Source organism: Lepidochelys olivacea, assembly GCF_965140295.1.
Source record: "Lepidochelys olivacea isolate rLepOli2 genome assembly, chromosome: 4".
NCBI classification, from domain to species: domain Eukaryota; kingdom Metazoa; phylum Chordata; order Testudines; family Cheloniidae; genus Lepidochelys; species Lepidochelys olivacea.
The window spans coordinates 775,492-793,014 of NC_140414.1; the positions used below are offsets into that span (position 1 = coordinate 775,492).

Genomic DNA, 17,523 nt, shown 5'->3' on the forward strand with positions numbered 1-17,523 from the left:
CACAATATGCCAACATTTTTATGGCTGACCTGGAACATCGCTTCCTCAGCTCTCATCCACTCACGCCCCTTCTCTACCTACGTTACATTGATGACATCTTCATCATCTGGACCCATGAAAAGGAAACCCTGGAAGAACTCCACCATGAGTGCTAGAGGAGCCAACTAGGGGGGGCGCTTTTCTTGACCTGCTGCTCACAAACCGAGTAGAATTAGTGGGGGAAGCAAAAGTGGATGGGAATCTGGGAGGCAGTGACCATGAGTTGGTTGAGTTCAGGATCCTGACGCAGGGAAGAAAGGTAAGCAGCAGGATACGGACCCTGGACTTCAGGAAAGCAGACTTCGACTGCCTCAGGGAATGGATGGCCAGGATCCCCTGGGGGATTAACTTGAAGGGGAAAGGAGTCCAGGAGAGCTGGCTGTATTTCAAGGAATCCTTGTTGAGGTTACAGGGACAAACCATCCCGATGAGTCGAAAGAATAGTAAATATGGCAGGCGACCAGCTTGGCTTAATGGTGAAATCCTAGCGGATCTTAAACATAAAAAAGAAGCTTACAAGAAGTGGAAGGTTGGACATATGACCAGGGAAGAGTATAAAAATATTGCTCGGGCATGTAGGAATGATATCAGGAGGGCCAAATCGCACCTGGAGCTGCAGCTAGCCAGAGATGTCAAGAGTAACAAGAAGGGTTTCTTCAGGTATGTTGGCAACAATAAGAAAGTCAAGGAAACTGTGGGCCCCTTACTGAATGAGGGAGGCAACCTAGTGACAGAGGATGTGGAAAAAGCTAATGTACTCAATGCTTTTTTTGCCTCTGTTTTCACTAACAAGGTCAGCTCCCAGACTGCTGCGCTGGGCATCACAAAATGGGGAAGAGATGGCCAGCCCTCTGTGGAGATAGAGGTGGTTAGGGACTATGTCGAAAAGCTGGACGTGCACAAGTCCATGGGGCCGGACGAGTTGCATCCGAGAGTGCTGAAGGAATTGGCGGCTGTGATTGCAGAGCCATTGGCCATTATCTTTGAAAACTCGTGGCGAACCGGGGAAGTCCCGGATGACTGGAAAAAGGCTAATGTAGTGCCAATCTTTAAAAAAGGGAAGAAGGAGGATCCTGGGAACTACAGGCCAGTCAGCCTCACCTCAGTCCCTGGAAAAATCATGGAGCAGGTCCTCAAAGAATCAATCCTGAAGCACTTGCATGAGAGGAAAGTGATCAGGAACAGCCAGCATGGATTCACCAAGGGAAGGTCATGCCTGACTAATCTAATCGCCTTTTATGATGAGATTACTGGTTCTGTGGATGAAGGGAAAGCAGTGGATGTATTGTTTCTTGACTTTAGCAAAGCTTTTGACACGGTCTCCCACAGTATTCTTGTCAGCAAGTTAAGGAAGTATGGGCTGGATGAATGCACTCTAAGGTGGGTAGAAAGCTGGCTAGATTGTCGGGCTCAACGGGTAGTGATCAATGGCTCCATGTCTAGTTGGCAGCCGGTATCAAGTGGAGTGCCCCAAGGGTCGGTCCTGGGGCCGGTTTTGTTCAATATCTTCATAAATGATCTGGAGGATGGTGTGGATTGCACTCTCAGCAAATTTGCGGATGATACTAAACTGGGAGGAGTTGTAGATACGCTGGAGGGGAGGGATAGGATACAGAAGGACCTAGACAAATTGGAGGATTGGGCCAAAAGAAATCTGATGAGGTTCAACAAGGATAAGTGCAGGGTCCTGCACTTAGGATGGAAGAACCCAATGCACAGCTACAGACTAGGGACCGAATGGCTAGGCAGCAGTTCTGCGGAAAAGGACCTAGGGGTGACAGTGGACGAGAAGCTGGATATGAGTCAGCAGTGTGCCCTTGTTGCCAAGAAGGCCAATGGCATTTTAGGATGTATAAGTAGGGGCATAGCGAGCAGATCGAGGGACGTGATCGTTCCCCTCTATTCGACATTGGTGAGGCCTCATCTGGAGTACTGTGTCCAGTTTTGGACCCCACACTTCAAGAAGGATGTGGATAAATTGGAGAGAGTCCAGCGAAGGGCAACAAAAATGATTAGGGGACTGGAACACATGACTTATGAGGAGAGGCTGAGGGAGCTGGGATTGTTTAGCCTGCAGAAGAGAAGAATGAGGGGGGATCTGATAGCTGCTTTCAACTACCTGAAAGGGGGTTCCAAAGAGGATGGCTCTAGACTGTTCTCAATGGTAGCAGATGACAGAACGAGGAGTAATGGTCTCAAGTTGCAGTGGGGGAGGTTTAGATTGGATATTAGGAAAAACTTTTTCACTAAGAGGGTGGTGAAACACTGGAATGCGTTACCTAGGGAGGTGGTAGAATCTCCTTCCTTAGAGCTTTTTAAGGTCAGGCTTGACAAAGCTCTGGCTGGGATGATTTAACTGGGAATTGGTCCTGCTTCAAGCAGGGGGTTGGACTAGATGACCTTCTGGGGTCCCTTCCAACCCTGATATTCTATGATTCTATGATTTCAACAGCTTCCACCCCACCATCAGCCTCAGCCTGGACCAATCTACAAGGGAGGTCCACTTCCTAGACACCACGGTGCAAATAAGTGACTGTCACATTAACACCACCCTATACCAAAAACCCACTGACTGCTATGCCTACCTTTATGCCTCCAGCTTCCATCCCGGACACACCACACGATCCACTGTCTATAGCCAAGCGCTGACGTACAACCGCATTTGCTCCAACCCCTCAGACAGAGACCAACACCTACAAGATCTTCACCAAGCATTCTCAAAACTATACCCACACGAGGAAATAAGGAAACAGATCAACAGAGCCAGACGTGTACCCAGAAGCCTCCTGCTGCAAGACAAGCCCAAGAAAGAAACCAACAGAACTCCACTGGCCATCACATACAGTCCTCAGCTAAAACCTCTCCAACACATCATCAGTGATCTACAACCCATCCTGGAAAACAATCCCTTACTTTCACAGGCCTTGGGAGGCAGGCCAGTCCTTGCCCACAGACAACCCGCGAACCTGAAGCATATTCTCACCATCAACGACACACCGCACCATAGTAAATCTAACTCAGGAACCAATCCATGCAACAAACCTCGATGCCAACTCTGCCCACATATCTACACCAGCGACACCATCACAGGACCTAACCAGATCAGCCACACCGTCACCGGCTCATTCACCTGCATGTCCACCAATGTTATATACACCATCATGTGCCAGCAATGCCCCTCTGCTATGTACATCAGCCAAACTGGACAGTCTCTGTGTAAAAGGATAAATGGACACAAATCAGCTATTAGGAATGGCAAAATATAAAAACGTGTAGGAGAACACTTCAACCTCCCTGGACACTCAATAGCAGATTTAAAGGTAGCCATTCTGCAGCAAAAAAACTTCAGGACCAGACTTCAAAGAGAAACTGCTGAGCTTCAGTTCATTTGCAAATTTGACACCATCAGCTCAGGATTAAACAAAGACTGTGAATGGCTACCCAACGACAAAACCAGTTTCTCCTCTCTTGGTGTTCACACCTCAACTGCTAGAAGAGGGCCTCATCCTCCCTGATTGAGCTAACCTCATTACCCCTAGCCTGATTCTTGCTTGCATATTTATGCCTGCCACCCCCAAAACCTCATGGAATTGGAAAAGGTTCAGAAAAGGGCAACAAAAATGATTAGGGGTATGGAACAGTTATGCCAGACCTAACCCCCAGTTTTACTTGAGCGAACAAGAGATATTTGACTCTGCGATACTGCTCCTGTGCTCTGTTCCCAAAGTGTTCTGCAGCAGGGGAGGGTCTCTGGTCGTGTGTGTCTCACTGGCATATTGGGGTGATGCTGAAACAGGACAGAGTAGAGATGGCATTGTAGGGATGGTATGAACCTCATCTCTTCAGTTCCCCTTCCAAGAACAGAGGGGACAGGAATCCTTACCCAGTGTGGTCACATTCTCATAGTTCTCCTGCATGACATCCCTGTAGAGGGCTCTCTGAATGGGGTCCAGCAGAGCCCACTCTTCCCTGGTGAAATACACAGCCACCTCCTCGAAGGTCACCGGCCCCTGAAAGAGCAAGAGTCCAACACTCGGTACCTGTTTCCCCACTCACAGCCCCACTATTTGTGGGGGAGAGGAGCCAATCAAATGGAGCTCTAGGTGCATTGCAGTCAACAGAGTCCCACCCCCACCCCGCTCAGAGCATCCAGGAAACACCAGGGTGAGGGGATGAAGAGAGAGCCCCTCCTCTCTCCCAGCAGATCCATCACACACCTACTAGACACAGACTGATACAGGAGATGGAGCCCTTAGCAGGGTCCAGGGAGAGCTTCCTGGTCGGAAGCCCAATACCCTTCTCATTGTGAGGAGCTGGATATGAAGGGAGGGGCAGCTCCAATATGCCTGACAGGTGGGTGCCCCCTTCATATCTCACAGCACTCGCTGGTTAGTTGGATCAGGCTCCAGCACTATGAGCCAGTTTTCCTAGCTCCATCTAGGTGGGTTATTTTCTGTTTCACAAATCAGGGCATTTCCACCTCCGAACCTCATGGGTCTGTTCCTAGAATCTAGGCCACTTATTAAACAACTCCCAGCAGCTTTGCCACCCCCTGTCCTCCTCCCTTTCTCCACCCTGTGCATTTCCTGCTCCGCTCCAACCTCCAAACCAGATGGTGCAAACCTTCCCATCTCCGGCAAATTTGCTGTCCCTCTTACTCCTGCAGGAGCCCACCAGCAACCCCCCGATAATCCCTACCTGAACTAGCTCCTCTGCAGCCATTTCTCTTCCCTGTTCCATGAGAGGATGGGATGAGCTGGAGAGAAACATGCACCTCATTCTGCAGCCTGGGAGGGTGAGAAGGGCAATTGTGGGGGTTTCAGAACAGGCTTCCGTTAATTTCACATCAGAATTCCCCCAGGCCCTTTCCCTGCAGACAGACACCCTAGATTCTGCCATGTTGGAAAAATGCTTGATCTCTTTATTACAGCGCAGACCTGGTCCCTCCTGCCAGGCTAAGCCCACAGAGAGATTTTTAACCGCCTTTCTCCCTTGTCCCCTCACTCTGTGCACTGGGCATGACAGTGATCCCAGGAGTCTGCAGGGGAAGCCCAGACAGAGCCCCTGGCACAGCACCAGGCACCCTCTAACCCACTGCCCAGCTTCCCCAAGAGACCCCCACTCTTCTGCAGCCAACAGGCCCCCAGTGATACCCACCTCCAGGACCCATAGCCTCAGGGCTGGGCACATCAGAACCATCCCCTGAAACCCCAAACCTCCAGAACCCACCAACCTGACTAGGGTAACCCCTGCCCAGTCACCCAGAGGCCTCCCTCTTCAGCTCCAGCTGCAATCCCGCCCCCCCCCCCAACAGTGTTACCTCACAGTGTTTGATAAGTGGATAGAAAGTTATCACCGCCCCCTGCTGGCCATTCAGACAGGCAGAGGGAGCCCTGGGGGATGCTTCTTTAACAGGAGAATGGAAGGCCTGGAGGGCCAAAACAGGTAAGAAATTTCCATGCCCTGCCACCAGCAAATAATGGCCACTATGGATCCACCCCAGAGGCGGCTACATCTTAACACATTGGGAAGCAACCCCTCATATTAAATTAGAAATAGACAACTAGAGAGAAGTGGGGCAAATGTTTAGGGTATTTTATAACAATCTTTGAGATTTGCAGAGAAAACGTGTCACAAACTACGTATTTGATAACATGAGAGAAAAACACCAAGATCTGAGGGGATTTTATATTGCTATTAAATAACTAAAGGGAAAAGGGGGACTGTTTGACTGGATTTTATATGACAGTCCAATACATAAACACAAAGTGATGGTTCCTCCCACTGCCACCATTCACATGGGCAGAAGGGATCCCTTTCAGGAGCTGCTTTAAGAGGGCAAGGGAGAGGGAGCTGGAAGGCTCCCTGGACAAAGGAAGGGGGTTGCAGCAGGGGATGGACAGGTGACTGGCAACTGAGGGCTGGGGGCAACTGTGTTGGGAGTTTGGGGGCAGCAGGTGGGATTGGGAAACGGGGTCCGGGCAGTCTCCATCGGGGGACATGTGCAACTCCCTTCCCTGCCCTTGCAGAGAACGGGCATCTCATCCCATCCCCACTCCATGGGCAGCCAGGTTTTGGGGAATGACTCAGGGCAACAATTTCCCACCTACACAAGGACAAATCGCTGCAGATAAAACGGGTGGGAAAACCTGCCACATCAGAGAGATTTTAAATTGACATTTGAGAAATATGGAGCAAACAGGACAAAATGGGGGGAGATTAGAGAGCTGATCATTTGGGGGCAAATCTTCCTGGATTTTATAGCCACAGGTGATAATGAGAGAGAAAAGGGGAAAAACTTGAGAGAGAATTTGTATGTGGGAGGAAGTGGCACAAACAGGGAAAGGATCCAATTAACTCACCTCCCCCCTTCCCCTGCCCACCACTTCTCCCCTGGGAATTTCCAAGCTGCACAGACACAGTTCAACCCCTCTCTTCCCGCCCCAATGACCTTCCCCTCCCTGCAACTCCTGCTTCTCCCCTCCCCTCCCTTCCATTCTTGACACCTTCCCCCACACCAAAGGGGACACTCTCTGCCAGTGCCTCACCAGGAGCTTAACTCCCGCTCCTCCCCCCAGCCCTGATTTTACCTCTCAGCCCCTCTCCTAATCCTGCCTCCAGCTGCTTGACCCCCTTGACCAGTCAATTTCCGCCCCCTGATCAGACCCTGACCACCCCCCTCCTGCTCAACTCAGGCCACAGAATCTCACCCACCCATTCCTCTAACAACCCCCTAACTTATGTCTGAGCTATTGAAGTCCTCAAATCATGGTTTAAAGACTTCAAGGTGCAGAGAATCCTCCAGCAAGTGACCTGTGCCCCACACTGCAGAAGAAGGCGAAAAAGCCCCAGGGCCTCTGCCAATCTGCCCTGGAGGAAAATTCCTTCCTGACCTCAAATATGGCAATCAGCTAAACCCTGAGCATGTGGGCAAGACTCACCAGCCAGATATCCAGGAAAGAATTCTCTGTACTAACTCAGATCCCACCCCATCTAACATCCCATCACAGGCCATTGGTTATATCTACCGCTAATAGTCGAAGATCAATTAATTGCCAAAATTAGGCTATCCCATCATATCATCTCCTCCATAAACGTATCAAGCTTAGTCTTGAAGCCAGATATGTCTTTTGCCCCCCCTGCTTCCCTTGGAAGGCTGTTCCAGAACTTCACTCCTCTGATGGTTAGAAACCTTTGCCTAATTTCAAGTCTAAACTTCCTGATGGCCAGTTTATATCCATTTGTTCTTGTGTCCACATTGGTACTGAGCTTAAATAATTCCTCTCCCTCTCTGGTATTTATCCCTCTGATATATTTATAGAGAGCAATCGTATCTCCCCTCAGCCTTCTTTTAGTTAGGCTAAACAAGGCAAGCTCCTTGAGTATCCTTTCATAAGACAGATTTTTTCATTCCTCGGATCATCCTAGGAGCCCATCTCTGTATTTGTTCCAGTTTCAATTTATCCTTCTTAACCATGGGAGACCAGAACGGCACACAGTATTCCAGATGAGGTCTCACCAGTGCCTTGTATAACAGTACTAAAACCTCCTTATCCCTACTGGAAATACCTCTCCTGATGCATCCCAAGACCACATTAGCTTTTTTCACGGCCATATCACATTGACGGCTCATAGTCATCCTGTGGTCAACCAATACTCCAAGGTCCTTCTCCTCCTCCGTTACTTCTAATTGATGCTTCCCCAGCTTATAACTAAAATTCTTGTTATTAATTCCTAAGCGCATAACCTTACACTTCTCACTATTAAATTTCATCCTAATATTATTACTCCAGTTTACAAGGTCACCCAGATCCTCCTGTATGATATCCTGGTCCTTCTCTAAATTGGCAATACCTCTCAGCTTTGTATCATCCGCAAACTTTATTAGCACACTCCCACTTTTTGTGCTGAGCTCAGTGATAAAAAGATTAAATAAGATTGGTCCCAAAACTGATCCTTGAGGAACTCCACTGGTAACCTCCCTCCAGCCTGACAGTTCATCTTTCAGTAGGACCCGCTGTAGTCTCCCCTTTAACCAATTCCTTATCCATCCACCTTTCAATTTTCATATTGATCCCCATCTTTTCCAATTTAACTAATAATTCCCCATGTGGCACTGTATCAAACGCCTTACTGAAATTTAGGGAAATTAGATCCACTGCGTTTCCTTTGTCTAAAAAATCCGTTACTTTCTCAAAGAAGGAGATCAGGTTGGTCTGACATGATCTACCTTTTGTAAAACCATGTTGTATTTTGTCCCATTTACCATTGACCTCAATGTCCTTATCTACTTTCTCCTTCAAAATTTTTTCCAAGACCTCACGTACTACAGATGTCAAACTAACAGGCCTATCGTTACCCGGATCACTTTTTTTACCTTTCTGAAAAATAGGAACTATGTTAGCAATTCTCCAGTCATACGGTACAACCCCTGAGTTTACAGATTCATTCATTAAAAATTCTTGCTAATGGGCTTGCAATTTCATGTGCCAATTCGTTTAATATTCTTGGATGAAGATTATCTGGGCCACCCGATTTAGTCCCATTCAGCTATTTGAGTTTCGCTTCTACCTCAGATATGGTAATAACTACCTCCATATCCTCGTTCCCCTTTATCATCCTACCATTATCCCTAAGCTCCTCATTAGCCTCATTAAAGACTGAGGCAAAGTATTTGTTTAGATATTGGGCCATGCCTAGATTATCCTTAACTTCCACTCCATCCTCAGTGTTTAGTGGTCCCACTTCTTCTTTCTTTGTTTTCTTCTTATTTATATGGCTATAGAATCTTTTACTATTGGTTTTAATTCCCTTTGCAAGGTCCAATTCTATTTGACTTTCAGCCTCTCTCACTTTATCCCTACATGTTCTGACCTCAATAAGGTAGCTTTCCTTGCTGATCCCTCCCATCTTCCACTCCCTGTATGCTTTCTGCTTTTTCTTAATCACCTCTGAGATGGTTGCTCATCCAGCTTGGTCTACAACTCCTGCCTATGAATTTTTTCCCCTTTCTTGGGATGCAGGATTCTGATAGCTTCTGCAGCTTTGACTTGAAGCAATCCCAGGCCTCCTCTTATAAAACACAACATACAGAAAAAAATCCCACCACAACATAATGTCAGGCAATTCAGAAAAACAAAAACCTACACTCCACACCATAAGATGACACAATACAAAGAAGAAGAAAGCAACACAAGGCAAACTAACACACCCTAGGACAAAAGTACACAGTGGAAAAGAGCTCAACTCAAACCAACACAACACAGACACCAAACAAGCTGAGGCAAAACAATGCACCATAAAATCATGCAATACAGCATGGTGCGATCACAGTTCCAAATGGCATGATGCAAAACAGTTCAGCATAGAACATGAAAGCACAAAACAGAATTATTTCAATGTAGGCATGGAAGGGATCTTGAGAGGTCGTCTACTCAAGCCTCCTGTGATGAGGCAGGACTAAGTATCCCTAGACATTCCCAGACTGGTGTACCTCTAACGTGGTCTTAAAAACCTCCAATGAAGGAAATTCCACAACAGCTCTTGGAAGCCAACGAGATGCAAACAAAGACCAAAACAAAGCTGTACACACACAAGTTGAGCTTGGGGTTAAGAGGAGAAGCAAGAATCAAACAATCTGGGTTCAGTTCCCAGTTTTGCCCCAAATTTTCCAAGCAAACTTGAGCAAATTACTTCAGCTCTCTGAGCTTCATTTTCCCCATCTGTAAAAAGGAGAGTAGCCACTCACCAATTGCCTATTTAGCCTTTGAGCTTTTTGTGGCAAGGACTCTCTGTCACTGTGGGCATGTCTACACTGCAGTTAGACACCGGTGGCTGGCCCTTGCCCCCTGAGTTGTGCTCACACAGCTCAGGCTCCGGGGCTGTTTAATTGTGGTGTAGATGTTCCGGCTTGGTCTGGCACCCTCCCACCTTGCAGGGTCCTACAGCCTGGCTCCAACCCGAGCCCAGACATCTACACTGCAATTAAACAGCCCCTTTCCTGAGCCTTGTGAGCCTGAGTGGGTTTATAATGGCAGTGTAGAGATACCCTTGGTGTCTGTTCAGCACTGTCACAATGGGGACCCTGATCTTTGTCAGTGTCTATGCAGAGCCCTGCACAACAGGGGGCCTGATCTTAGTGGAGGGCTCTGCATCTCCCGGCGTTACAGGATCCCTGATTTTGCTTGCGGTCCCTGCAGCATCTGGCAAAATGTGGGGGTAGGGTCTCTGGCAGGGTCTATGCAGTGCCAAGTACTGTGGCACTGCATAGTGGACGAGAAGCTGGACATGAGTCAGCAGTGTGCCCTTGTTGCCAAGAAGGCCAATGGCATTTTGGGATGTATAAGTAGGGGCATAGCGAGCAGATCGAGGGACGTGATCGTTCCCCTCTATTCGACATTGGTGAGGCCTCATCTGGAGTACTGTGTCCAGTTTTGGGCCCCACACTTCAAGAAGGATGTGGATAAATTGGAGAGAGTCCAGTGAAGGGCAACAAAAATGATTAGGGGACTGGAACACATGACTTATGAGGAGAGGCTGAGGGAACTGGGATTGTTTAGCCTGCAGAAGAGAAGAATGAGGGGGGATTTGATAGCTGCTTTCAACTACCTGAAAGGGGGTTCCAAAGAGGACGGCTCTAGGCTGTTCTCAATGGTAGCAGATGACAGAACGAGGAGTAATGGTCTCAAGTTGCAGTGGGGGAGGTTTAGATTGGATATTAGGAAAAACTTTTTCACTAAGAGGGTGGTGAAACACTGGAATGAGTTACCTAGGGAGGTGGTAGAATCTCCTTCCTTAGAGGTTTTTAAGGTCAGGCTTGACAAAGCCCTGGCTGGGATGATTTAACTGGGAATTGGTCCTGCTTTGAGCAGGGGGTTGGACTACATGACCTTCTGGGGTCCCTTCCAACCCTGATATTCTATGATTCTAAGTACAGTGGTGGGGTGTGATCTTGGTCGGGGGTCAGTTCAGTCCCAGGCCCAACGGGGACACAGGTCTCAATGGAGGTCTCTGAAGTGCCCAGCACAATGGAGGCAGCAATCTGGGCCGCAGTCGTGCGCTGCCTGGCACAAGGGGGGCTGTGATCTCAGTCCAGGTCTCAGTTTTACCTGGGAAAATGGGGGGGCCTGATGTCAGTTGGGGTCTCTGCAATGCCCAGCGCAACAAGAGTGCATATCTCAATTGGGGTCTCCACAGCACCTGTCACAACGGTGGGGTCTGGCCTCTGTTGGGGTCTCTGAAGCACCTGGCAGAACAGGAGCCAGATCTCAGTTGGGGTCTCAGCAGTTCCAGGATCAACAAGGTCCCTGATTTTGTTTGCCATCTCTGCAGCATCTGGCACAATGGGAGCCCGATTTCACTGGGTGTTGAGGCAGGGCCTGGCACAACAGGGGCCCAGAGCTCAGACAGGGTCACTGTAGCCCCTGGCACAACAAGGTCCCTGCTCTCTGAGCGGGTCTCCGCAGTTCCTGGCACAACGAGTGCCCCAAACTTGGTCAGGGTCTGTGCAGTGCCCGACTCACTGGGGGACCTGATCTCACTGGCTGTGGGGAGGGGCTGGCAGTGGGGTCTGGGAACATGACTAGCAGGTGGGGGGGGGGGCTGCTGGGTTGGGAAGGGTGGGGGAGGGGAAGTAGCAGGGGCTGGGAAACTGAGGACTGGGCCGTCTCCATGGGGGGGGGGGGGGGCACTTGCTCCTCCCTCCAATTTCTGGGCCTTTCCAGGCCCTGTGGCCAGCAGAGCGCGGCCCCCCCAGCCCAGCCCAGCCGTGTCCCTGTCCCGGGGCTCTGCCCCCCTCTGCCCGTTTCAGAAATCACTCCGGGGAACGATTCCCCCCTAAACCGGGACAAGTCACTGCAGGTAAAATGGGGGGGACCGCCCCCCACCCCAACGCTGAGATTTGAACTGGCCACGGGCGAAGTGGGGAGGAAACGGGGTCCGGGGGGGGGGGCAGAGCCCGTCTCAGGGAGGTGGGGGAAGGGGGGGGTCGTCGCTGCCGGGAGGGAAAGGGGGCAGGGCGGGAGCGGGGGGAGCCCCGGGGGGGGGCAGCGGGAAATCCGAGGGGATCTCAGCCCCCCCGCTTCCTCTCCCCCCCCGGCCATGTCCGGGCTGCGCCGACATTTTCCCCCCGCCCCTTTCCCCAGGTCTCCCCCCGCCCGGCCCCACGCAGGGACCCCGGGGGGCTGGTCCCCCCCCCCCGGACACTGGGGCAGCGTCACCGCCCGGCCCCGGGGCTCGCTCCGGTACCTGGAGGCTGCAGCTCCGCAGCGGGGCGGCCCCAGGGCGGGAGCGGGGCCCAGGCTGGGCCCGGGGGGGGGGGGGGGGGGAAGTGAACGAAGGTCTCCCCCGCACAGACCCTTCGGCCCCGCAGCCACGGGTGAGCTCTGCCTCTGCGCATGCCCAACTCTCTTCCCCCCCCCCCGATCTGCGCATGCCCAGAGCCAGGCGACACCAACCCCTCCTCCGCCTCCGGCAGAGGCTCCAACGGCACCGCACGAGCCAGGCAGAGCCGCAGCGCGGTTCTTCCCCCCTCCCCCTCCCCACGTCACTTCCACTCCCACTCCCGGGAGACTCAGGAACTACACCTCCCAGCCTGCCCCGGGGCGGCGCCTCCGGCCTCTCCAGCCCAGGTACGGGCGGGCCCCGCGGCCAGCCGAGCGGGGGAGGGGGAGTTGCACCGCCTGGAACAAGGCCCCTAGCTCCACAGCGCCCCCCAGCACCTGCTGCCCGGAGAGCGCGCGACCACCCAGCAGCGACACAGGCCCCGCCCCTTCCGCTGCTGGCCCCGCCCCACGCTGGCTCGGCTCTCCCGAACTGCGCATGCGCAGTGACCCTCGCCGCCGCCCCGGCCCGCTCTCTGTCCTCGCTTGTCCTGGCGCGCGGCCGCCTGCTCCTCGGAGGGGTCACAAGGGATGGGGGGCGGGTGTCAGGGGCAGAAATTTACTGGCCGGGGGGAGGATCAAGCTACTGTGGGGAGCGGCAGGAGAGGGGCTGAAGGGGAAAAGTCGGGGGGTGCGGGGACAAAGGCCCCGTTTCCGGAGGGGGAGAGGGGGCCATGGTTACCCCGTGGGATGAGCCCGCTGCTGTGCTCGCAGCTATGGGGCGGGGCGGGGGCGTTTTTAGTTCCCCTCCCAGGACGCGGCATGTCAGCCCCGGAGCAGGGGGCCGGTTCCTGGGGTCCCCATCCCTGGACTGTCCGTGCTCAGACCTATCTTATCCCAGTGCTGCAGCCCCCCCCCCAGAAGCACCCCCCCAGATCCCCTCACGGCCCAGTGCCCCGCCCCACACAGCCCCAGCACTGCCACAACCGCACAGACCACCCCCACTTCCCAGCACCCTGACACACATAGATCTCCCCCACTGCACAGCCCCCCAACACACATAGATCTCCCCCACTGCACAGCCCCCCAACACACAGATCTCCCCCACTGCACAGCCCCCCAACACACACAAATCTCCCCAGTGCCCCCCACTCCCCAAAAACATGCAAACCTTCCCCACTTCTGAGCACCCCCCCAGAGCCTCTAGAGACCTTCTCTCCCAGACCCTGACCCCCTCCCCCCATCCACAATAGCCAGCCCCAATGGGAGGTGAGGGGCCAGATCCGGCTGTGTGGATTGGTTAGAGGGGTCCATAATGGGCCCCTTCCCAGTGTGGGTCTGGTGCCACAGAGCCATTGGCACCATTGTAAACCCAGGACTGACCCCCAACCCCCTCCCACAGCAAAGGACCTGTTCTGGACGCTGCCAAAAAATATAAAAACTTGCTGTCCCTGGTGCTACTTTAGTGCTACAGAGACTTGGTAGAGTGAACTAAATTACCTCCGTTCCCTCAAACTCTGTGAAACACATTTTGGGTATTATCGTTATCATTGTATGTCTACATGAAGTCTCATAACTGTTCACAAATTTGTCTTATTTGCTGCGGTGATTCCCTGAATTGTGCTCTCTTCCTTGTAATCCATTTTAATTATAGTTTTGCTCCTTTAAAAATGTTATTTCTATTACTCTGAACACTTTGTCATTTATCTGTATTATCATTGTGCAATGCATGTCATGGTGCTCTGTATTTCTTATTTTAATAGCTAATGCTCATCAAAAAAAATTAAGTAGTTATTGGTTTTAGGAATTCCATCTGTGTTTCTATTATAGCACTTGGTATGGTTTTTGTACTTTGATTTGTAATTAGGAGTTTTTAATTCTACCTTTCTTTTTCTTTTAATAGCACAAGTTTATTTTGTTTGGTCATATGACTTCCAGTATAACTGATTTCCTGTCCTGTTTTCAACAATTCCTTTGCATTTGATCCAGCAATGAGGATTGCCTTTTGCTGCATTTATTTTGACTGTTAATCCAGCCCTTAGTGTCCCATGTTCACACATCATTGCTTGTGTGTAGAAGTTGACTCACAAATATTCAGTGTGTGTATTAATATTGTGTCATCTTACATCCTTCCCAAGGTGTCACGGAGTCCCTGGGCGATGCTCTGGAACTGCTCCCCATGAAGCCAGTCAGGACTCTGGGGCAGTCGCCTTTCTGTGAGCAGCCTGTCTTCAGGACACACAGCTCACACTGCTTCCACCTTCCTGGGTCTGACCTCGGAGCATTCAGCATCCTCTGCCCCTCCGTGCGTTTCCCACAGCGAGTCCACTCAGGTGGGGCTCCTGGGGAAGCCAGAGGGTCCTGCACCCCAACTTCGCAGTCAGACGGGACTCTCAGCCAGCCAGTAAAACAGAAGGTTTATTAGATGACAGGAACATGGTCTAACACAGAGCTTGCAGGTGCAGAGAACGGGACCCCTCAGCTGGGTCCATTTTGGGGGGCAGTGAGCCAGACAACCCCGTCTGCCCTTCACTCCATGTCCCAGCCAGCCCCAAACTGAAACTCCCTCCAGCCCCTCCTCCTCTGGGCTTTGTCCCTTTCCCAGGCCAGGAGGTCACCTGATTCCTTTGTTCTCCAACCCTTTAGCTCTCACCTTGCAGGGGGGAAGGGCCCAGGCCATCAGTTGCCAAGAAACAGGGTGTCGGCCATTCTCTGTGTCCAGACTCCTGCACACACCTGCCCTCTAGGGCTCTGCAATGATCATACACCCTTACCCCACCACCTAGACACCCAAGAACTGCCCAGGGGAAACCGAGCCACCCCCACACCACTCGGAGGAAACATCAAGAACAGTCCCACTTCATCACACAAGGGCAAAAATCTTCTGCAATAATGAAGGTTTGGGCTGATGAACAGTGGCTACAGAACTTTTGGATGCTCAAGTCCATATTCCTGCATCTGTGTGCAAAACTCACTGACTCATAAAAGCTACACTGACAAGGGAGAAGCAAATATAGATTGCACTATGGGGACCTGCAACACCAGGTCAATCAGAGGTCCCTCTATTAAACCAAGGTGGAATGGAATTCTTTAAGTAGTGAGAACATATTGTTAAAGATCATTTCATGTTCAATGCTCTGTTAATACCTCTGCAGTCACAGAACAAAGTACTGTAGTATTACTGGGTTTCAGATGGTTGTCTCTTACAACTTTAAGTTTTCATATGTAAGGCGACTGTAGTCCCCTTACTAAAACTCAGTGGGGGTGTTTTGGTTAGCTAGCTCCCAGTACCAAAAGAAAGGGGAAGGGTCGATGGGAAATCAGGACCCTGAGACTGACAGTCCTCTGGAACAATGGGGAAAGGCCAATGCTCTAGGTCAGCCTGAGTGACAGGGGGGCCAGGCTAGTCAGGAGGCCTGGGGTTCCCATCCTCCGTGTGAGCTGGAATTGCCTGGGTCAGACAGAGTGGGGCCAAGCTAAGGAGAAAGCAGGGTCCTGAGCTGGGCTGGGGAGCAGAGCTGTGCCAGAGCCAGAGGGGCCAGGAAAGCAGCCCATGAAGCAAATCAGTTCTGGGAGCAGAGCAGACCTGTCCTGGGAGCCGAGCTGCAGGAACCAGAGCCAGGGGGGCCAGAGAAGCAGCCCAGGGAGCTGGAGGCAGAGCAGCAGCAGCGGTAAGGAAGAGTGGAACTGGAGCTGTGTCACAGTGGTGGAGCTGGGTGCACTGAGGGGGACCTTGGGCAGCGGGCCCGGCGTAGGGAGATGCCCCCAGCCAAGAGGCCTTGCAGGTCAGACTGGGGGGGGGGGAGGGCGGTGGCGATGCTGGGAAGAAGGGTCCTGCCACCTAGAGCCTGAGAGCGTGTGGCCACCGCCAGAGCGAGTGTCCGAGCCGCAGCATCCCTGCAGCACGGCCAGGGCCTGAGACGGAGCCTCGGACTTTGGAGGAACAGACTGAACTTGCCTGGCACTCCAGATACACTGGTTGTGATGTCCCCATTCCACGGAGTGGGGTGATGTGTTTTCCTTTAACCTTTCCTATTTTTTCCTTATTTTTAAAAATTGATTTTGGTTGAACACATTATTTGCTTTCAACTGCATGTAATGATCAGCGGGGCAGGGAAGCGTCCCCGGAGAGGGGACACCCTAGCCCCTGCCCTTAAGTGACCACAACAAGGTTGGGGGTTGAAACATAGACTATCAGGGTTGGAAGGGACCTCAGGAGGTCATCTAGTCCCACCCCCGGCTCAAAGCAGGACCAAGCCCCAGTTTTGGCCCCAGAGCCCTAAACAGCCCCCTCAAGGATTGAACTCACAACCCTGGGTTTAGCAGGCCAATGCTCAAACCCCTGAGCTAGCTTGTTCCTCCCTCCCCTTCCTGGGCCCCCCCAGCCCAGCCCAGCCCAGCCCCTGTCCCGGGGCTCTGCCCCCCTCTGCCCGTTTCAGAAATCACTCCGGGGAACGACTCCCCCCTAAACCGGGACAAGTCACTGCAGGTAAAGTGGGGGGGACACCCCCCCCCCCAGGCGGAGATTTGAACTGGCCACGGGCGAAGTGGGGAGGAAACGGGGTCCGGGGGGGGGGCAGAGCCCGTCTCAGGGAGGTGGGGGAAGGGGGGGGGGTCACCCGGGCTGCTGCCGGGAGAGAAAGGGGGCAGGGCGGGAGCGGGGGGGGGCGGTAAATCCGAGGGGATCTCAGCCCCTCCCTTTCCCTCCCCGCCCCTCGGGGGGCCCCGGCTCTTCCCCCCCCCCGGCCATGTCCGGGCTGCGCCGACATTTTCCCTCCGCCCCTTTCCCCAGGTCTCCCCCCCGCCCGGCCCCACGCAGGGACCCCGGGGGGGCTGGTCCCCCCCCCCCCGGACACTGGGGCAGCGTCACCGCCCGGCCCCGGGGCTCGCTCCGGTACCTGGAGGCTGCAGCTCCGCGGCGGGGCGGGCGGAGCCCGGGGCGGCCCCGGCGGGAGCGGGGCCCGGGGGGTGGATGAAGGTCTCCCCGGCACAGACCCTTTGGCCCAGCCCGGCCCCGCAGGTGAGCTCTGCCTCTGCGCATGCCCGACTCGCCCCCTGCGCATGCCCAGAGCCGGGAGACACAAAACCCTCCTCCGAGGCCGCGAGAGGCTCCAGCGGCCCCGCACCAGCCAGGCAGAGCCGCAGCGCCGCGCGCGCCTTCACA

The 17,523-nt window shown here is 52.8% G+C and overlaps 1 protein-coding gene across 3 annotated transcripts in view; it reads right to left on the reverse strand.

The window, feature by feature from the left end:
- The window catches only part of LOC311520005 (uncharacterized protein), a 37,856-nt gene extending 20,342 nt beyond the window's left edge, over nucleotides 1–17,514 (reverse strand). The window contains exons 1-4 of one of the 3 annotated variants that reach the window (XM_084627156.1): nucleotides 17,258–17,514; nucleotides 14,486–14,751; nucleotides 4,738–4,826; nucleotides 3,923–4,049 (exon numbers count right to left, since the gene is read on the reverse strand). In XM_084627156.1, coding sequence (XP_084483282.1) covers nucleotides 3,923–4,049; nucleotides 4,738–4,826; nucleotides 14,486–14,751; nucleotides 17,258–17,400 — 625 coding nt within the window. In that variant the 5' untranslated portion in view covers nucleotides 17,401–17,514. Of the gene's footprint in view, nucleotides 1–3,922; nucleotides 4,050–4,737; nucleotides 4,827–11,238; nucleotides 11,477–14,485; nucleotides 14,752–17,257 lie in introns of those variants that run through there. The other 2 variants (XM_084627157.1, XM_084627158.1) reach the window with 2 other exon arrangements.
- Between the last annotated feature and the right edge of the window lie 9 nt (nucleotides 17,515–17,523).